This window comes from Pipistrellus hanaki, assembly GCF_964339955.1.
Source record: "Pipistrellus hanaki genome assembly, chromosome: 3".
Lineage (NCBI taxonomy): Eukaryota > Metazoa > Chordata > Mammalia > Chiroptera > Vespertilionidae > Pipistrellus > Pipistrellus hanaki.
Window position 1 is genome coordinate 27400709 of NC_140505.1, and position 22268 is coordinate 27422976.

At 44.6% G+C, this 22268-nt stretch overlaps 3 protein-coding genes across 5 annotated transcripts in view; 1 reads left to right on the forward strand and 2 right to left on the reverse strand.

Annotated features, from left to right (window-relative positions):
• The window catches only part of NAXD (NAD(P)HX dehydratase), a 151116-nt gene that overhangs the window by 73936 nt on the left and 54912 nt on the right, over positions 1 to 22268 (reverse strand). The gene's annotated exons all lie outside the window — the stretch shown is intronic.
• ING1 (inhibitor of growth family member 1) lies at positions 978 to 8466 on the reverse strand. Of its 3 annotated transcripts, XM_084879892.1 has the most exons (3): positions 6330 to 6512; positions 5150 to 5346; positions 978 to 2863 (listed from the first exon to the last, which is right to left on the reverse strand). In XM_084879892.1, the coding sequence occupies exon 3, from the start codon at positions 2715 to 2717 to the stop codon at positions 2160 to 2162; it is 558 nt and encodes a 185-aa protein (XP_084736018.1). In that variant the 5' UTR covers positions 2718 to 2863; positions 5150 to 5346; positions 6330 to 6512; the 3' UTR covers positions 978 to 2159. The 3 variants fall into 3 exon arrangements, with proteins under 3 accessions (XP_084736018.1, XP_084736016.1, XP_084736017.1); XM_084879890.1 differs by lacking the exons at positions 5150 to 5346; positions 6330 to 6512 and adding an exon at positions 7995 to 8466; XM_084879891.1 differs by lacking the exon at positions 5150 to 5346.
• Positions 13750 to 22268, forward strand: part of CARS2 (cysteinyl-tRNA synthetase 2, mitochondrial) — a 37440-nt gene continuing 28921 nt past the window's right edge. Inside the window, 3 exon segments of the mRNA XM_084879841.1 lie at positions 13750 to 14032; positions 14409 to 14459; positions 20536 to 20653. Of these exon segments, the coding sequence (XP_084735967.1) occupies positions 13809 to 14032; positions 14409 to 14459; positions 20536 to 20653 (393 nt within the window). The 5' untranslated portion in view covers positions 13750 to 13808.

Here is a 22268-nt window from a genome sequence, read left to right on the forward strand (position 1 = left end):
TCATCCACTTAACTTCATTTATTTCTCAGAACCATGCTATGTGAAATAGGTCTTTTAAAAGTGAAAAACCATGGTCAAGAGTTAGGCAAAAATATTGAAGATCAAATCCCTAAGGGACAAAGATGCATTCAAATACAGTAAGGTTTGGCCTCTGTGCTTATCTCTCTCCAATATAACCGTCTACACTATAAGTAAATAAATATAAAGAAATCTGGTATTAGCAACTGTACTCTATTCCATCTTCACTCCCATAACTTAATTTTCACTATTAGCTTTAATTAAAACAGAAGTGAAAAACTAGTTGTTTTAAGCAAAGATTCTTTTAAACTACTTTTATTGTCACTGAATTACCAAGTATTTTAAAATTATCTCATATAGTGTATTTTTTGTTTATTGTTTATCTAAGTAAATCTTATCAAATTTCAACATCAAGATTCTTAAATGTTCTGGAGTTACCTGGAAAGTAAATGCCTATTTGTAAGCATTGGTATGCAAAAAGTTCATTTTCATGTATGATCATGTATAATATGCATTTCTCTAACAAACAGCCCCTTATCATGGAAATTCATTGTAAGAACAATTTAAATTTGACACAGTTCTCAATAGTTTATCAAATAAACAATCAAAATACAACTTGTTTTACTTACAATAAACGCCACATAGATTCTTAGATGCTGCGGTGGTTACTCAAAGCTTCCTTGTGGTAGCTTCATAGATGTAAAACAACTCTGGAGAGAAACTAATTCTCTGCAATATATGGTTAAAGTGACCCATGTCTCGCTTAGAAATGGAAATCCCATTGACCCTTCAACATACAGACAATTAAGGACACAGATTATCATGCAAAAAGTTAGTCTAAACCAGGTTAGCAAACTCAGGGCCAAAAAATAAAAATAATTTCAGCTTTGTGGTCAGATGGTCTGTCACAGCCACTCAACTCTGCCATTGTACAAAAACAGCCACAGACAATGTGTAAGTGAATGAGCATAGCTGTGTGCCAATAAAACTTTATTTATGGACACTAAAATTTGAATTTCATATAATTTTCATGTGTCACAAAATAGAATTCTTTTGATTATTATTTTTTTAACCATTTAACAATGTAAAGGTCATTCTTGGCTCACAGACAATACAAAAAACAGGCGGAGGGCTGGATTTGGCCTGTGGGCAATACTTTTCCAACCCCTGGTCTTAACATACACTCTTTTGACATTTATTTGCTGGCAATTATGTAGCTTCTACTTCATTATTGAGAGTAATACAAAATTTTGCTTAAGGCTTGGTCTAAACTTGCTGGTGTACCAATTTTTAATATAAAAATTTAAAAATCACATGTCAAAATTAAATATAGTTAGAGGAACTAGCTAAGTTTCATTTATTTCTTGATGTCACTTCTATACAGCGCTCATGCACATAGCAGGGAACACACCTTCATTTCACAATGGCATCTGGCTGCACTTCTGATTATAATACAGCAAGTGCAAGTTTACTTGGAAATGTACATTTATATACCCTATATAAATATGCTACACTAGGATGTGTAATAGCAAAAGCACGATTTTGAAATCCTATGACTAGACCACTTCTGCTTGGTTTAATAAAAAATGTACCCAATCATTTAAATCTGGCCATTTCGGGTAACATGACAGGATATAAAATGTTTGTCATGTAAAATGTAACAAATTACCATTTCATAAAATAATCTTCAAACTTGAAACCTTTTTATTGAATTGTTATATGGATATATATTATGATAGCAAGAAGATTTAGCAACTTGGCTAATGTTTTAAAAAATTTTGTTAAAATAAAACAATAGCTGAATGAATCTTTTCTTCTACATTTAATGTGTTAGGTTGCTTCCAAGTCAACTTCCCAGCCAAAAAAAGAAAAAGAAACAACAGTCTGAGACTCACTTGAGTGTTTAATTCAAACCTATATTTGTAGTTTCTAAAATGTTGATCCACAGACCACTTTCTTGTTACACATGTGTACCAACGAAAACAAAAGGCAGAGAATCACTGCCATCCCTACAAAAGGAATGGCTCCTTTTCTAACATTCTTTAAAAATATACATTGTACAGTCTTTGCACCTCACCAAAGGTGGCAATGTAATAAATACACTGGCTTAGTTCTCCTCCCTGTTCAGCAAGGTCCACCAACTACCTGTTATAAGCCCTCTCTTTTTTGGATTTCTCCAGGGCTTTATCCATTGTTTTCTCGTTCTCCCCTCGACATTTGGGACAGTACCACTTGCCCTTTGGTTTATGATTCAGTCCTACACAGGAGAAGTGGAACCACTCGATGGGGCACTCGTCATTGTCACAACCGATCATTTCTCCATAGGAGACCTGATTGCACAGACAGTACGTGGGCTCGTTTGGGTCGATGGGAAGGTCTGCAGGGGATGCTTCCCTCTCTGCTTTGGCCTTGGAACGTTTCTTCTTCTTGGAGGCCTTTGCTTTCTTCTCCTTAGGCGTTCCTGAGGTGATGTCGTCGTGGTCGTGATTATTGGCTGCATTCTCCCGATTTTCATTGTTGCGCTGTCTCCGAGACCTCTTGTTATTGGGCTTTTCTGCCTGTGTGATTGTCTCGTTCTTGGACTTATCCTGGCCAGCTTTGCCACTGTGGCCAGTGGTGTCATTGACCTCTTGGTGTGCCTCAAAGAGTTCCACGTGACTGTCCACCTGCCTGGTCCTGTTCTCCACCAGCTCCACCATCTGACTCACAATCTGGATCTTCTCGTCGCCCAGCTCCTGGCTCCGGATCAGGGCTCTCTGAATGCAGTGCAACACTCTCCTCTTCTGGTTGCTGTCCGTCTCCCGTTTAAACCTCTCATAGTACTCATCTAATTCCTTCAGGATTTCTGCAAAGGAAAAAATAAGCATTACACCCACACTATAAACACCATCAAGGCTTTTATTTAATTTCCAGTCTGTGAAAATGTAATTGCAAAGGACAGAAATAATCAATGCAAGGCTTCTTAGTGTGAGAAATCTTATAACTTGTATATCCTTTCTCAGCAGACCTTTTCTTTTTCCCGTTGAAAAAAATTCCCTGGAACTAAATACAAATGTCAACACAGTTCTCTCATTTAGCAAAGTGCCAAAGTTCTCCAAGGGATTCTGTGTGTGTGTGTTCAGAAGCGTAAGTAACAAATACTCCTGGGATGGGCAATTAGGGGAAAAGTTCACATTTGGATGAAGCCCTAGGGTCGAAATTTTTATTTTTCAATAAAATTAGTGATTATGTTCTACATTTCCATTGTTTAAATTACAGGCCTTTATTCCTTTTATTTTATGTGCTGTTTATAACACCCTATGCGATTACAGCATATATATATATTACTTATGGCCCTGGCTGGTGTTGTTCAGTAGTTAGAGTTGGCTAAAACACTGAAAGGTCCTCAATTTCTGGTCAAGGGCACGTACCTGGGCTGCAGGTTCCATCCCTGGCCCAGTCTGAGGCTCAGGCCTGAGGCAACCAATCAACGTGTCTCTCTTATATCAATATTTCTCTATCTTTCCCTCCCTCCCTTCCACTCTCTCTAAAAAGCAAAAGAAAAACACCTCAGGTGAGGATTTATAAAATAATAAAAATAAATGTTACTTATAACCCAGAGCTTCAATTTATCAGTCACATAATTTTCATCCTAGCATGTTATTTCTCTGTCTTACTGAAAACAAGAAAGGTTTGACAACCTGGCTTTGCTGATTTTGTTTTTGCATTTACTTCTTTTTTTTTTTTTTGCATTTACTTCTTAAAACAATAATACGTTTGTAGCTATAGATTGTAAAATATTACTAAAAATAAATTAAGAATAAATTTAAACTTTCTCAGACAGTCAGGAAGACAGTATACATGAATTTAAAATGTAATTAGGCAATTTCTCAAGAAATAAAAGCTGTTAAAAAAATCTGACTGAAATAAGGAAAATAAACATTCTTGCCAAAAGCCTAAATACAAAGGTAGAAATCTCCAGTTATTTTCCCAAATCGTACAGTTACATAGTCTTAGACTTTTCTCCTGAAAAGCTTTTGTAGGCTCTCAAAACCAGAGAATCCTAGTCTCCATTAGGAAATGTGTGTGGAAATGGGGGAGAAATGTATAAATGTGGTTATCACCTAGATTTTATCACCAAATAGTTTTAAGAGATAATTTTAAAACTAGGGTAAACATAAGAACTTAGGCAAACACTGACGCTTAACTAAGCTGTAAGTATTATTTTCCAGGCTATATTCTTAAACTAAAATAACTCTGAAGGTATTTCCTAGAGAAACAATGTAGACAGTCTCCCACCAGAAAGGAGGAATGCCACAGCCTTACAGTCTCTTATAGTAAATAATTCTGAAAATAAATAGCTATGCCCACCTAATCCAAGTTCTGTTTCAACTTAAAATGAGTTTCTACCATTTATTTTTTTTTAAAAAAAACCAACTCACCCGTAGTCTATGAGCTGTACTACTTTTTTTTTTTTTAATATATTTTATTGATTTTTTACCGAGAGGAATGGAGAGAGATAGAGAGCTAGAAACATCGATGAGAGAGAAACATAGACCAGCTGCCTCTTGCACACCCCCTACCGGGGATGTGCCCGCAACCAATATACATGCCCTTGACCGGAATCGAACCTGGGACCTTTCAGTCCGCAGACCGACGCTCTACCACTGAGCCAAACCGGTTTCAGCTGTACTACTTTTAAAAAATATATATATTTTATTGATTTTTTTACAGAGAGGAAGAGAGCTAAAAACATTGATGAGAGAGAGACATATCGATCAGCTGCCTCCTGCACATCCCCTAATGGGGATGTGCCCACCACCAAGGAACATGCCCTTGACTGGAATCGAACCTGGGATGTTTTAGTCCGCAAGCTGATGCTCTATCCACTGAGCCAAACCGATTTCGGCTCTACCATTTATTTTTAAACAAACTGCACATTACAGAACTATCATTTGGCTTAATAAGTAGCCAAATTTCTAGAGACAGTTTTAAGATTTCATAGAAAAGAGAATAATTCTACCATATGGCTAATTAAAAATTTTAATAAATACAGCTTATTTTATATCACAAGCAAGCTCACAGTCATGTGAAGCCTCGCGTGTGGGAAAAGAAATGGAACATCACAAAATTAGCAATAAGTAATTGTTACCTTCACAATGGCATGTATTTCTTGGATGCCCCAAGCAAAGTACTGTTAACAAAGCCGTGTAAATACAAATGTCTGTAAAGAGGAACACCAGGGCTAACAGGCAGGCAGATGGCCAGGATATTCATTTCTTCAGCCCCATCAGCTCAAACTGCTGTTGGCCCTCTCATCTATTGTAGAAATGCTGCACGGCAACATTACTGTAGGAAAGCAATGGTACCATGAAAGAAACTTTGCAGGGGTCTTCAAAGACACTTTGCAGGGGTCTTCAGATACTTTGCAGGAGTCTGATCCTGCCCGCCAGGTTTTTTGGGCAGTGAGCGCAGCCGAGGTGTTACAGTAGGAATTAGTAGTTCATATAGTCCGGCCCTCCAGCTCTCTGAGGGACCGTGATCTGGCCCCCACTTTAAAAAGTTTGAGGACCCCTGCTTTAAGGTGTAAATAAGAATGCAGCAAAATTTAATCCGACCGTTCCAATGATCAGAATTTTAACTTTTAAGTAAGGTTTGCACTTAAGTTCTTTATGAAGCTGACTTCTACGGTGGATGGGATTTAAAAAATAACACCTGAAAAATAATTCAAAAATAATTTGAATCCAATAATTCAAGAATAACCTCAAATACCATTTAAAATTGGGAAATTATCTTTAGAATCCATCCTTACGAATGAATCTCCAACTGATGCATACGCAAAAGACTTGAGCAACTTTGACTTACAACACAGGTCTTTAATAAAAAAATAATAAAAAGCTTAATTTTTTTTTTTTAGAACTATGCTGCATTTATAGTTAAGAGACAAACAAATGTGTTATGACTATTATCCTGACGGGTAGGCTTTACAGCTCACTCAACAGCACTGGCTTCAGATGTGCTGGGGTGGGGGTGGGATTCATTTTCTCTGCAGGAGCCAAATAAGGACTACAGCATGTATTAACTGAACAGGTTTCTTCATAGTAATGAAGAAGAAAGGGTCTTTAAGGGGTACGATGTGGACGATCGGACATTTTTAGGAGACACTTTTTCCCCCGTCATCTGGTAAAGCGCTAATTAACATGCCACTGACCACAAATTCTGCAAAGGTCGCCAAACACAAATACCCCGGGCTCTTCAATCATTGCGCCACCCGAGCCATCCCGGGCGCCAACCAACCACTGAGAGCTCCCTCCCGGGCACAGGCCACTCACGTTTCCCCCGCTCCTCGCGGCCGCTGGCCTGTCCCGCGGGTCCCCGGGGCCTGGGTGGGACACATCAGCTTCGTCCTCGGTGGAGCCAGGAACGCAGCTAACAAGCCTTGCCCCCGGCACCCGGGCGCCGCCATGGCTCCGCGGCCGGAAGTGGCCTGGCTCGGGTCCCCCCAGGACCAGGGCGGGGCCACCTTCAGGCCAATGGGGAGGTGTCCAGCGGCGCGACGCACCACGCCCCGGGAACCACCGCCTATGGGGGGGTCATCGGGCCAAAGGCGGAGGCCGGACGGGGAGCCAATCAGAGGACGGAACTGGGCAACACGGCCCACCCCGCAGCACCGATAGCCAATCCAAGGCCGGAAGCCGGGCGACCCGAAGACATTCAAATCAATTCAACCTCCTCCCTCCTCCCGGCCCCTCCACGATAGAGAAAAAAAGAAGGCCGCGGAAACACAGATCGGTGCCAGTCACAGCGCAAGGCCCGCCCTCATCCGGCCCGGAGGCCAATGGCTCGGGAGCGGACTGATAAGGACATTCCACGGGGACGCCACAGCCAATCAAAAGAAGGTCGAAGCGGGACGTCCACAATATGCTAATGAGCCCCTTATAAATGTCGCTGCGAAACCGAGTTTCTGGTAGAGCGCGCAGGGGCGCCTCGCTGGGAAGGGGTTTCTGTGCCTTTTGCGGCAGCTGAGGGCTTTCCACCTCCCCCCCACTCTTCCGTTTCCCTGCTGCGCAGCCTTGTAAACATGAGTAAACTCCCGAGTGGCGACCTACGTTCCAAACAGAGCCCCACCATGCCATGCCTGACCTGGCAGGAAAGTTTCCCCAACAGCCGACAATTCCCAGCGGACATGAACCCTCCGCTTCTCTCTCCGGCACTCTGGGTGGCCGGGGCTGCGGACGACGACGACCCACAGGTCCTCTCCCCCTGCCAGGGTCCGCTCCGAACCCCCTGGTCCTCGCGCACGGCCCCCCGGGCACAGCACAGATGGTCGACTTGCCTCATCCTCCCCTCCCTTCCCCACCGTACGCCCGGAATAAAGCCCTGGCCCTCCGCAAACTACACTCGGCCATGTCGTCCCCCGCTCGGTGTCCAGCGCCGCGGGAGGGTCGGGAGGGGGGGAAGGGGGACTGGGTGGGGGCGACCGGGGCTACAACCGCGCAGGGTACCGACCCTAGACTTTATATAACAGATTCGGGACTGGGTGGAGGTAGCCCCGGAGATGGCGAGCAGGGCCGGGGACCCCTCGTCCGCAGCGCCCTCCCGGCAGCCCTGCGCGGAGCCCCATCCCCGCGCCCCTCCGCCCCGGCGAACGCGGCACATCCCTCCTCCTGCGCCGGAGCCTGCGCCCCGGAGCCCCCTCCCCCGCAGCACCCCGCCTCGTCACTTCACTACAAAGAGCGCTTTGCTCGCGCAGCCTGGCATTGAGACCTCTCGTTTCTCCTTCCTCCTCCGTGTCCCGGCTTTGCGCACAAGGACCTTGGAGAATCAAAGGCGCTCCAAGACCTTTTGTTCCTGCCGGGGCAGAGCCGCCGCCAAAGGGCCCAGGGCTCCCCGGGAAGGGAGCAGGACGACCCGCGCGGCCCCGCGGCGAGCCGCGACCGACCCGCGGGGATGGAGCGGAGCGGAGCGGCCGCCCCCGCCCATCCATCCCGCCGTACCTTGGTATTTCGCGTCGATCTCCCGCATCAGCGAGACGTTCCTCTGCAGGTCGAAAGGCAGGGACTCGATGGAGTCCAGGTAGTCCTCCACATAGTTCACCAGGTGGATCTGCTCCCCGTTGGCAGGGCTCAACATGGTTCACCGAGATCCCCGGCGGCTCGGCGCGGCTTTCCGCTTCCTCCAGCCCCCGCCCCCTCGGAGCCCAGCCCTGCAAAATGCAAACCTCCCGCCCGCCGCCGCCGGCGTCCCCCCCTCCTGCCGGCCCCGCGCCGCTACATCTGCGAGCCGCGCCGCCTGGGCCCGGGGACCCGGCGCGGCGGGCCGGGCCAGCGCTCCGCGGCCTCGGGCGCGGGGCGGGCGTGCGGGCGCGCACCCCGGCGCAGGGGCCGGGGCCGGGCCGAGCGAGCGCGGGAAGGGGAGCGCGCTGCCCGCCGCGCCGCACTTGTCCAACGTGGAAAACCCAAATACCAGTTTCAAACACTTGGGAAACATTCGGCCCCCCGCACGGCGCATGCGCTCCGTCACCCCCCCCCTCGGCCCCCTCCCCACGGGCCCCGCCCCCGCCGCATTCACGCCCCTCACCGGCCCTGCCGCGCGGGGGTGTGGCTTTGTCTGTCACCTTTGCCGGGGCGGCGGGGGTCGCGGGGGCAAGAGGCGGCCGAGGAGGCGCAAACTTTACTACGAGTTTCGTACTTGGGAGGCAGAGCCGCATGCTCGGCACCACTGCGTGTTTGCCGGGTGACGCGGGGTGGCCGCCGGACCCGCCCAAGACCCAGGCGGAACTGGCCCTGCCGCGGGACCGCCGCCTCGAGACCATCACACGCCCTAGGGAAGCCTCCCCGATCCTCCCACTCAGCCCCTCAAGCTCTAGTGCCCACCGCGCAGCAGGGGTATATATGTACGTCTCGGAGCAGACGGACAGCTCCGAGAGCCAGTGCACGGCCTCCTTCATGCCAGCGGCCCAATCAGCATGAAGAGGAGGCAGGACGACTCCCGCTCACTCCTCCAGGGCTCCTAACTACTACACAGTACTAGAAACCCGCGTCCTGCGGAGGGGTGGAGACTGGGCGGCCCGAGCGGGGCGGAAGTGGTGGCTCATGCGCACTTGGACGGCCGGGGTGGCCGCTGGCCCGCGCGGGACACCTACCCCGTAGTGGCCGGACCACCACTCCCAGCAAGCTCGGCGGCTGGCGCGCCTGCGCGGTCCTCACCGCGCTCCCTTTGTGTCACCGGTCAGAGCCCAGTACCGAGCTAGCGGCCTGGAGACAAAGGGGCCCGCGAGGGGAACTGCTTCCGGCCCGGGCCCTTTCCTCGCCGAGGGCGGGTGACCTCGACCCCTTGCAGCCTGTGCTCTGCCATCTGCTCTCCAATTCAGCGCCTTCCCTTCGGGAAAGACACTTAGACCTAAGCCGGACAGGCGTCTCCAGGCGTCGCCGGGATCTTAGGGTCTCTCTCCCTGTGCTTTCTCGGCCCCTTCTCCTCCCCAGTGGCTCCTCTCCGCAGCCCAAACTCCCAGATTTGGAGCTTTTTTTTTTTTAAAGCAGAGGCACAGGCTATCCCGTTGCCTGGACGACGGGCCGGCGCACAGGCCCGCCCCTTACGTCAGAGATTCCGCCTCGTGGGCGTGGCCACCCCGCCTTTGTCCGCGGGCCCGGTGGCGGCGGCCCGCGCGTCCCACCCGTTCTCCGCAGTCTGCCGGTCCGTCCCATCTTCCCCAAGGTGCGCGGGGGGTCTGGTCTGCTCGTAGTCTCTAGCCCTGAAGATTAGCCTGACCCCCCAGCCTCGTGACGTCTCGCCGGGTCAGGGCAGTGCTCCGCTTCTCCTCCCCTTTCAGTAATTCAGGAGGTTTCACCCTTTACTCCGGGTCTGCCCTTGTGCCGGGTGTGTAGGGCACACCGTATAGACATAAAATAATTAATTACATTACAGTTCTATCGGACGCATTTGTAGTATGGAGATTCGGGGTGTTCGTGATCCAACAATGTGACGATCAAGACCTTGGGGAATTTTTTAAAATTCCTATATGCAATCCAGTAATGTTTCCAGTTTTTAAGAAGTGGATTACGTATTCTCCGCAGTGGTGGTGCTCTTTCCAGCGATCGGGAGGGCATCTTGTGATAGGGTATCGGTACAACAAATGGGACCAAATTGAGCTGTTCTGTCCTTCTCGAAATGGATTGTTTACATTGGAACGTTTGTTGCTACGGAGACAAACGACGAATAATACTTACACTTGGAAGTAAATGGGTTGGTTCTTCACTCTTATTTACATTCCCTCATCCAACCGCCACATCTGGAGGACGTTCACTTTGATATTTGGGGAAATGACTGTTATTTTGCTTAACAGATTCACACGTTTTCCAGTCTTGGCCCAGTTAAAAACACATCACAAGAAAAGTTTCATTTCCTACAACAAAATTTTACGGGTCTGCACAAGGAGTGATATTATGACATTATGTGGAAACGGGCATTTTACATGGAATAAAGAGAGTACAAAGTTGAATAAGAACAACTATAAATTTTCCTCTAAGTGCATGCAAGCAGTTTTATTGTTTTATTTTTTTTGTTGTTGTTGATCCTCACCGAGGATATTTTTCCATTTATTTTTTCTTTTTTTAGAGAGAGTGGAAGAAAGAAGGAAAGACTGATGTGAGAGAAACACATCGACTGGTTGCCTGGGAACCTGCAAAGGTACTGGTGCCCTTGAACAGAATCCAACCCGGGACCCTTTAGTCCTCAGGCCGAGGCTTTATCCACTGAGCCAAACCAGCCAGGGCCATGCAAGCAGTTTTAAAGTACAATGGCAAGAGAGAGAGAGAGGTTCTTTTAATGCTTGCGTTCATTGGCTCTTGACTGAGTAGTGTTTATATGAACTTAAGAATAAAGGTTAGAAATAATTTCTTCCTTCCAACGACAATCAAGCTGGAATTTGGACATGGTTAACTTTTATAAGTCAAGATACTATCTGAATAATGATTCCTCTCGTATTTCATGGACTTTACAGACATTTAAAACAGAAAGTCATCTTATTCATTCAACAAGAAGTATTTAATGAGTGCCTACCATGTTCTAGCTATTGTTCTATGCCCTGTGGATACAGTAGCAAATAAGGAGCTTACATTCCAAAAGACATTTAATTTACCCCTTTGAGTAAGAAGTCAGAAAATATTTTATTAGCTTTACAAAGTTATTAAAAGATATACCTTTAGAAAACAGTGAATGACTTAACTATTTTCTGAACAAGGTTAGAAGACCAATAGCTGAAATAATGAAGTGTGATCATGCATTTGAAATACATATATCACTAAGGAAAACTGTTTAATTTTGAAGATTCATTGAAGAATCTTGGTTGTTTCAGTTACTCTTTGGAGTGTAAATATTTTTTTTCTAAAATGGTATTTCTAGTTTAAGTGAAATGCTCAAACCTAAGGGAGTAAAAGAGATAAATATATAATTCTTTATTTTGAGCTTCTTAAAGAGTAAATCAACACATTCATTTCAAACTTGAAATGCCCTAAACAATATCTTTATCTTTTCTACTTTGGATTTACAAGATTTTGCCTTGAAAGAAAATGTAATACTGAGAACTATGTTTTTTGTTGTCATTTAAGGACTAAGAAATGGCATTCATGATATTATATTTTGGAATGATTTTTTTTAATATACTTTCTTGTTCTGACCTAGATTTGGGAGGGGGTCTCTTCAAAAGATTCCCTTTTTTGATATATAATCTTCCCAGTCACTTTTACTTTACCTTAATATTCAACCTGCAAAAGAGGTCTTATTTTTAACAATAGTTAAATAATGAATTATGTTTATAACTGTTTTGCTGATCCCTCAAAAAATTAAGAAAAGGTAGAGTTGCTTCAAGTCAAGGACTGCACCAATTACATGACCAGTTTTCTTAAGACAGAAAATATATTGTTAATTTAAAAGTCCTGATTCCAATGACCAAACACTGCTGCTATCCAGATTGTGTGCAGGATTTGGTCGGCAATGTTATTAAATCTGTTTTCAAAACTTCCAGTTTTTTCCTTGAATTTTGTGTTCTCACAGATTGCAATCAAGCCTTTTGTTCATTTTCTTATTTTACTGGCACACCTAATAATTGGATTAGAGCTTCCTCTATTAGGTATTTTTTTAATGCACCTGGCATATTTTATACTTTTTTAAAATAAAATTATTGATTTCAGGGAGGAAGAGAGAGAAACATTAATGACAGAGAACTATTGACCCATTGCTTCCAGCACACCCCACACTGGGAAACAAGTCCGAAATCTGGGCCCTGACCAAGAATCCAACTGTGACCTTCTGGTTCATAGGTCGATGCTCAACCACTGAGCTTTGCAGGCCGGGCTCTCGGGTATTTTACCACCCAAATTTTTTCCCAGATGCACAGCTGGTGGATTTCATCACATTAACTCAGCAGCCCTTTTCTGAATTTAGTGCTGATGAAGGTCGAGATTCAAAAGAATTTACAATCTAAAACGTACTCAGGGAGAGAAATATGCCCACGTACTCAGGGAAAGAAATATGCCCACTGTACTATAAACAAGAGTCAATTACAAAATAGCACCAAGGTAAGTAGCAGGCAGTGAGGAAACGATAATCCTCCAGTAGAACTTTGAGTAGTCATGGAGCACTGCTTTGATGTTGTGGTCTCCTAACATTTTAGTGTTATGCATCAAACATAATTTACATTAGGCTACAGTTCAGCTTGAACCAGACTCCAGGGATCTCAAAACAAAAAAAATTTTTTAATGCTTTAGGAACACACTGATTTTTCTCTACTTAATTATTGGCCTTTCAATAGAATTAACAAAACAAGACCCCCCCAAAAACACACACACACACACACACACAAAATAACACAGAATTCTCGGTGCTTTTTAAGGACAAGTGCAAAAATTTGTGTGTTTATTTTTGTAACACTTTTTTTGCAACATATTAATAGGGGCATGTCTGTCGAGATAACTTGAAAATAACTTCAAGTGAACCCCCCTTTAAAAAACTCCACTGAAACCGCAATTTAGAATGTTTTTGTTCTTGAGAGACTAGATGATCTTTTAACTTGAACGTGAATCCCAAGCAGACATTTCCTACCACGTGCACCAGTCCTAGATGAATGGGTGCTTTCCCAGCTCCGGTCTTTCACCCGGAGGCGGAGAAAGGGCGTGCTTTGGGATGCAAACATGCCCTGGGAGTGTGCGCCTACCGAGGTGCAGACCTGCGCACATGCTGGAGTGCAAACGTGCTTCGCGAACTCGCGAGGAGACGGCGGCCGGTGCCCGGACCGTGACCTCCGGCTCCTAGAAGCTTCCCGCGCCGGGCTCACACCGCATCAGCGATCTGCGCACAGACGGAGAGGGGTCCCTCCCCGGGGCGGGGGAGGATGCCTCTCCCCGCGGTCCGGGCCCGGACCCCGTCCCCCGCCGGCGCCCCTTCCCCTCCCCAGCGTTCCAGCGGACGCTGACCCGTCGGCTAACCTGGAGCGGGGGAAGCCGGACCAAGTCCTTTCCGGGATGGGCGCGGCTGTGCCCGGCCCTCTTCCGGGGTGGGCGGGAGCTGGGCGGGTCCCATTCCGGGGTGGAGGTGGCCGCGTCCTTCCCCTTTCGGGCTGGGCGGGGCCCGACCTCGGACCTTTCTGGCTGGGCGGGGCCGTGCCGGTCGTCTTCGGGAGTGGGCGGTCCCTCTAGAGGTGGGCGGGGCCTGGAGTGGGTGGTCCCTCTAGCGATGGGCGGGCCCTTGAGTGGGCGTGGCGAGCTCCCAAGCTGCCCCGAGTCCTCTGGTTCCGGGTGGCTCGCGGGCCCGTCATGCTGCGGGCGCTCGGGGCCGGTGTGGGCGCCCCGCGGCTCCCGGCCTCGCTGGGCCTGGGGCCGGGGCCGGGCCCGGGGCCGGGGCCGGGGCGGGCGGTGTCCGGGACGCGCGGGCAGGGCTGGCTGCAGCCTGAAGGCCACGACACGGGCGTCAAGGTGTACAACAGCCTCACCCTGAGGAAGGACCCTTTAATCGTGGGCAGCGCGGACGCCGCCTCCTGGTAGCCGCCGGGATTGTGGGAGCGAGGTTCCGGGGGTAACGGGGGGGGCGGGGGGGGGCGGGAAGGATTGTGGACGGAGCGGTCCGTGTGGGAAGCGGGGGCTGGGTTCTCAGTTGGAAATCATTTAGTAAATAATAAAATACATGATGGGGCTACCATGGATGACATGGGATAGACACAGTGAAATGACAGGACTTTCGTGGTATGAATTAAGCCAGTCAAGTAATAATATATTCCCAGCTGTACTACATTCCACAAAAGAAGTTCCTTAAAAAAAAAAGAAAAAAGGACATGGTTATATGATAATCCTAGTTGAGAAGGTGACATCTTTTCAGGCAAGTATGTCTCACACGATGTGTTTTAACTTTGTTTCTAGGTATAGCTGTGGGCCAACTGTTTATGATCATGCACACCTTGGCCATGCTTGGTGAGTGTCCTCAATTCTAATTTTCATTTATTTGGGTGAGAAAAGCCTTTTGCAGAGGTTTTTCATCTCTCACTGTCTACGTAAGAATTCAGAATAATTTACTCTATTCCAGGGAGTGTGGGAAGCACACATGTTACAGTCTCATCTGGCTCTTGTAACAGTTCTAAACACTTACATGGATTTCACAGGTGAGGCAACCCCGGAGGCAGTGAGGAGCAGAGAAAGGACACATTTTGGAGTTAGGTGTTTCTTGATGGGCTTGGTGAGGTGTGGCCTTTTCAGTGGCCCTGGGATCAGCGGGTCAGTTCTCATGTCTTGCTCCCACTATTTATTTACTTTCCAACTTTGGACAAGCCACTTTAATACTTTGAGTTCTGCTTTTTTCATCTTGAAATGGGAGGGTGATAATAATACACCTGCTTATTTTTTAATCCTCACTCAAGGATATATTCATTGCTCTTTAGAGAGAGAAAGGAGAAGGGAGGGAGAGGAAGAGGGAGAGAGAGAGAAAGGTGAGAACATCCATTGGCTGCCTTCCTTCCTGCCCCGATGGCGGATCAAACTCACAACCTAGGTATGTGGCCTGACCCGGGATCGAACCTGCAACCTTTTGGTATAGGAGCCAGCACTCCAACCAACCGAGCCACCCTGCCAGGGCAATATTATTCATCTTTTTTAATCTTGTGATGTGTGGTGAGGGTTCAACAATTATTAAGGATAAGTAACCTACCAGTGGTCACACACATAGGATGTGTTGGAGCTGGGGTGGAATTGGTATATATTTGATCCCTGTGCTTGGCTCTCTCATTTGTCAAAATTGCCACGTTCCCTAATATTTTGTGTGTTCTCTCTTTTTTTTAAATATATTTTATTGATTTTTTACAGAGAGGAAGGGAGAGAGATAGAGAACTAGAAACGTCGATGAGAGAGAAACATCGACCAGCTACCTCTTGCACACTCCCCACCGCGGATGTGCCCGCAACCAATGTACATGCCCTTCACTGGAATCGAACCCGGGACCTTTCAGTCCGCAGACCGACGCTCTACCACTGAGCCAAACAGGTTTCGGCTGTATGTTCTCTTGTACTTAAACTTGTTATTCTTCAGATTGAAACTACTAGTAAAAGTAAAAAGTTACCTTTGTTTAGTATACATTTAAAAAAAGTATGTATCAGCCAGCAAAATCTGAACTTCTTTGTGTTTTGTTATAACAAAATAAATGGTCTAGGAATCATTCTTTTCCCCTTCACTTGGGGCTAACTTAATTATAAAAAAGCATAGTTTGACCTCTTTATTGAAGCATGACATATATTGGGGAACTATGAAAATGAATCATCTCCCAACTTGAAAAACACCTCCATAAAGGGAGAAGAGAAAGAAAACAGTTTTATTATTGAATAAGCATTAAGCTGGAATGAAATGCACGTTATAGGCAGCCCACTAAAATGATTGCAAAGGTAGAAAGAAATTGTACTCTTCTGTACAGCTAAGTGGACAACATTCACTAGTTAGGCAGGGCTTGCAGTGTAGACTTGGGTGATAGAACATTATTTTCATTGGCTTCAATTTTAAGGGATGGCTTCCAGGTCCTTGAAACTTTCCTGAATTGCCACACCGACAGTGGCTTATTTAGTTACTAGAGGCCCAGTGTACAAATTCGTGCACAGGTGGGATCCTTGGGGTGGCCTGTGGGGATTGGGCTCCAGCTCACGCCCCCAGCCTCCCAGCCCCTCAGCCCTGCCTGGTACCCCATCGTGGCCTGGCACCACCCCCTCACCTACTCCACCATCCTGCCTGCAGGTGATTGATCAGGGCACACACACCCCACCCCTGCGTGGCTCCCTAAGCACCTGAGAGTGGCTGCTGGTCACCGTCAGTGGGGCAGTCAGCAGGGTGATTGGGCCTCCACTCATACCTGCCTTGGCCTGGCGCTGCCCACTCACCTGCTCCACCATCCTGCTACAGTCCTGCTCTTGTCAGGGCCCATCGGGGCTGGCAGTGCCTTCACTGCTGCCCACTGCCAGCACTACATCACTGACACCTGCCATGTCCCATGCTGTTCCCTGGTGGTCAGCACGTGTCATAGTGAACGGTCGAACTCTTGGTTGAACCACTGCCCGAGGGGGAAATTTGCATATTAGGCTTTTATTATATAGGATTATAAAAATTTACATACATTTTAAAAGATCTGAGGAAATTCTGAAAGGCAGAAGGAGGGGAGAGTCTCTTATTTTCAACTAGAGAATCAAGCCTCTAACTTATAATTTGTATTTGCCCTTACAAATGCAGAAAAGAGTACAAATCTTAAGGGTACAGCTGAATGAATGTTCATGGCTCTTAGATGGAGAAACATCAGTACCAACACCCAAGCATCCTCTATGACCTCCTCCATCTCTCCTTTCCTCTGCCCCCACTCAAGGATAACCACTATGGAAGTTTTGCTAATAATATAAAGCCCATTCCTCAAGAAAAGTTATTCCACTCAATATGCCCGTTTTGAGGCAGAAAATCTTAGTACTATGTTATTTCTGCAAAAGTTGGGAGATCTTGGGGGCAGAGATGGTAGGCATGGCTCCACTGCTTACGAGGTAAAATTCAGAATCCTAAGGACATCTCTGTGGTTCTAGAGGTCTGTCCCTACTTAGCTCCCCAGGTAGCTACACCACTCTCTATTTTTAAAAAAGCACACAAACAGCCCTAGCTGGTTTGGCTCAGTGGATAGAGCATCAGCCTGCAGACCAAAAGATCCTGGGTTCGATTCCAATAAAGGGTACAGGCCCGGGTTGTGGACTCAGTCCCTAGTAGGGGGCAAGCAGGAGGCAGCCAATCAATGATTATCTCATCATTGATGTTTCTATCTCTCTCTCCCTCTTCCTTCCTCTCTGAAATCAATAAAAATATTTTTTAAAGAGATTAAAAAAACAACAAACCAAACCAAACAAACATATACTTAACAGGCACAGATAGCACTTATTATGTGCCGCCACTGTTCTAATGCTTTAGAAATGCTAATCGATGTAATTCTAATGACACCAGGTGGCAGTGCTGTTATTTTTAATTTTATTAAATTTATTGGGGTGACATTGGTTAATAAAATGATATCAGTTTCAGGTACACAATTCTATAATCCACCATCTGTATATTGCATTGTGTGTTCGTTCACTCAAGATCAAGTCTTCTTCTGTCACCCCTTTTACTCTTTTCTGCCTTCCCCCATCCCACTTCCTTCTGCAACCATCCTACTGTTATCTGTGTCTATGAGTTTTTGTTTGTCTTATTTGTTTATTTGTTTCTTTCAGTCTTATATCCCACATAGAGATGAAATCAAGTTTCTGACTTTCTGACTTATTTCACTGAGCATATTTTCAGAATCCATCCATGTTGTTGCAAATGGCAGTATTTTATCTTTTCTGATGGTTGAGTAGTATTTCATTGTATATACATATGTACCACATCTTTATCTAATTAACTATTGAAAGACACTTCAGTTTTTGGTTATTTCCATGTCTTGGTCACCGTGAATAACGCTACAATGAACATGTATTTTTATAAATAAATATCTGCTGGTCCTGTATATGTCTTGTTGGGAGATGTGTCTGTTCAGGTCCTCTGTCCATTCTTTAATTGGATCTGTTGTTGTTGTTGTATGAATTCTTCATATATTTTGGATATTAAACTCTTATCAGAGGTGTTTGCAAATATCTTTCCGCATTCAGTTAGTTGCCTTTTTGTTTTGATGATGGTTTCTTTTGCTGTGCAGAAGCTTTTTAGTTTGATATAGTGCCATTCATTTAATTTTGCTTTTACTTCCCTTGCCTTGGAGATTAAATTTATAAAATCCTCTCTTAGGTCCAAGGTCCATAAGTTGGGTACCAATGTTTTCTTCTATGTATTTTATTGTTTCAGGTCTTATATTTCAGACTTTAATTCATTTCTAGTTAATTTTTGTGTATGGTGACAAGTGGAAGTCAAGTTTCAATTCTTTGCATGTGGCTTTCCAATTTCCCCAGGACCATTTATTGAAGAGGCTTTCTTTTCTCCATTGTATGTTTTTGGTTTCTTTGTGAAAATTTATTTGCTTTTATATATGTGGGTTTATTTCTGGGCTTTCAATTCTGTTCTGTTGGTTTAAGTTCTTCATGGCAGTGCTGTTATTATTCCCAAATTACAAATGGGGAGACTGCAATGCAGAGGGTTATCAGGTCTCACAGCAGGAAAGTGGGGAGCCAGGTAGGTGGGCTGAGCTCACATTCCCTGCCCCCTCCACCGTGCAGCCTCCTGTGATTCATGTGGAGCGGCCCTGGGGGAGCAGCCCGCCTGCAGCATCTCAGGACGTTACAGCCCTTGAGCTCCTCTGGCACAAGCATGTGACTTAATTTTTTGATTTCACTGTTTTAGATGTGTGTTAACTTTTCCTCTTAAATCTCATGTCTTGTAAAGTCTTTTCTTATTCAAGACTAGTGGACTGGTGCACGGATTCGTGCACATTGAGAGGAAATTAATTAGAATAAACACTATAATATTGCTATTTGCCCTTTCTCTGTAATAGAAATGTCAGAGATGAAAGAAAATTAATAAAATGTATATGAAAATAATGTATAAATTGATTAATAAACAATAACAACATGATATAACAACAACAAAGACATGATATAAAAACAACAAAAGCATGGTATAAAAACAACAAAAACATGATATAAAAACAACATGGATACAAGCAATGACTGATAAATTGATTAAACTTATTCTGATATTTCCCTGTATACCACATTAGAGTAAAAGGGCTTGACTAATTTCCCTTGTGATGAAGTATTTACAACTTTAATTTTAATATCACACACTCTTCGAACTCGAGAGAAAGCAACATTAACCGGCCATGTCTGAAAATGGGTTCAGGTAGGAAAATTCCTACTCTGTCTAGAGTTTGTCCTGGTGATTTATTAATAGTCATCGCAAATGCTGACATCACGGGAAACTGTCTTTGAATTCATTTACATGGGAGGTTAGTGTCAAATGGGGACAAATATTGTTCATTTTTAAATTGCCAGTGCATGTCAGATGTGGTCTGTCGGACAGATGGTTGGTTGGTCAGTCACTTAGCCTATTGTATATATAGATGAATGAAAGGCATAGTGATGACAATGGTAATAATAGTTGGAATCCATGCTGCATTAAAATTATGTATAACAATTCTCTGGGTTAGTGGAATTTTGCCCAATTTATAAATAAGCAGCCTGAGGCTTCAAAAGGCTAAATATCTTGGCAAGGGTTTCGGAGATAGTTTTGTGCTAGAATGGAGGACTTTGGCCTCAGCTGTATTTGGGGTGAGTGAGGAAGGTAGGTTCAAGGGATGCAATTACACAGCTTGTTTTCAAGGGAAAATGGTTTTGTGAACTCAATTTTAGAGAGGCCACATGGACAACAGAGATGAGCATGAGATTAGCTGACCTTAGATTATAATGTTGCTTTTATGGGAAACCAGATTCTTGAGATTTTGAATGACCTCAATGGAATTTAAAACAGTTCAGTTTTATAAGTCTGAGTTTCCCCAATGTAGTCTACCAATAAGCTGGTGATCTGTAATGGTGTGCACATTTCTTAGGAGTAATCTTTTATAGCTTTAATAGGATTGTGTTTGCTTTTATTTGTAGTTATTTGCTTCTAGTTTGTCATAGTCAAACATAGTTGCTGTAGAAAATGAAGAATGGTACATGCTTTCAGTGTTTTAACTACCTAGTGAGCTTGTATTATGGGTAAAGTTTTGTACAATTAAGTAGATGTAATTCACTTGAACAGCTCTAAAATTAAAAATGCTAACATGTATCCTGAAATTGAGGCAGTATCTGTGTTGATTTCTTGTGAGGACCAGTGTGATCCAGTCAGTAAAAATCTTTTTTTTACCTGTACTTGAACTATTGATTATACTAGGGGCCCAGTGCACGAATTTGTGCATCTTGAAAGGAACTGTGGGCCATGAGGCTGGGTAGCAGTGTGTTAACATATAATGCACTCTTTTTTAAAGGCCACAATGATGACTCAATGTATTAAAGACACCCTAACATTTCTTTTCTTTCAGCTCATATGTTAGATTTGATATAATTCGAAGGATTCTAACCAAGGTTTTTGGATGCAACATCATCATGGTGATGGGAATTACAGATGTGGATGATAAGATAATTAAAAGGGCCAATGAAGTAAGTATTGAAGACTATATGGATTGATAACTTGATTGATGAGTGTTTTATCTCTATGTAGCAGGGGTTGTTTTTTTTTTTGTGTGTGTGTGTGTGTGTGTGTGTGTGAGGTTTTTTTGAAAATATATTTTATTAATTCTTTACAGAGAGGAAGGGAGAGGGATAGAGAGCTAGAAACACCAATGAGAGAGAAACATTGATCAGCTGCCTCCAGCACACTCCCCACCAGGTATGTGCCCGCAACCAAGGTACATGCCCTTGACTGGAATCGAACCTGGGACCCTTGAGTCTGCAAGCCAATGCTCTATCCACTGAGCCAAACTAGTTAGGGCTATCAATTTTTTTAGAGAGAAAAGGGAAAGGGAGAGAGAAACATCAATGTGAGAATAGAGTATAGATCAGCTGCCTCCTGAATGGCCCCTACTGGATATAGAGCCTACAACCTGGGCCGGGAATCAAACTAGCAACCTTTTGGTGCGCGAAACGATGCTCAACCAACTCAGCCACACTGGCCAGGGCTACAATATGTTTTTTTTTTTTTTTTTTTAAATAAATTTTTATTGTTCATATTATTACAAATGTTCCTTTCCCCCCCCTTCTCACCTCACCCTCTGCCCTTTCCCCACCCCCCATTGTCCTCATCCATAGGTGCACAGTTTATGTTCAGTCTCTTCCCACATCCCCCTCTCCCCTTTTCCCCAAGAATCATCAGTTCACTCCCTTTCCATACCTCTGATTCTATTATATTCAACAGTTAATATTGTTCCTCAGATTTTTTTTTTTAGTTTCCTTGGTTTTTAGATTCACTTGTTGATAGTTACGTATTTGTTGTTCATAATTTTTATCTTTATTTACTTTCTCTTCTGAAAGAACCCCCTTCAGCAATTCATATAATTCTGGTTTGGTGGTGATGAACTCCTTTAGCTTTTTTTTATTAGTGAAGCTCTTTATCTGACCTTCGAATCTGAGTGATAGCTTTGCTGGATAGATTATCTTTGGCTGTAGGTTCTTACTATTCATCACCTTGAATATTTCTTGCCATTCCCGTCTGGCCTGCATGGTTTCTGTTGAGAAATCAGCTGACAATCGTATAGGTGCTCCTTTATAGGTAACTACCTGCTTAGTTCTTGCTGCTTTTAATATTCTCTCTTTGTCTTTTGCTCTTGGAATCTTAATTATGATTTGTCTTCGTGTGGTCCTCTTTGGATTCCTTTTATTTGGAGTTCTATGTGCTTCCTGGACTTGTAAGTCCAATTCTTTCACCAGGTGGGGGAAGTTTTCTGTCACTATTTCTTTCAGTATGTTTTCGATATCTTGCTCTCTTTCATCTTCTGGGACCCCCATAATTCTGATGTTGGATCGTTTGAAGTTGTCCCAGAGGTTTCTTACATCATCTTCAATTTTCTGGATTCTCTTGCCTTCTAGCTTCTGCAGAGGAGTGTCTTCTGGCTCTTTATGTTCCAAATCTTGGACTTGATTCTTGCGATCTTCTATTCTGTTTTTAGGACTCTGTATAATATTTTTTATTTCAGACAATGTATTCTTTATTTCTAGTTGATCCCTTTTCATATCCTCATAGGTCTCATTTATTTTATCGGCCTTTTCTAGGAAACTC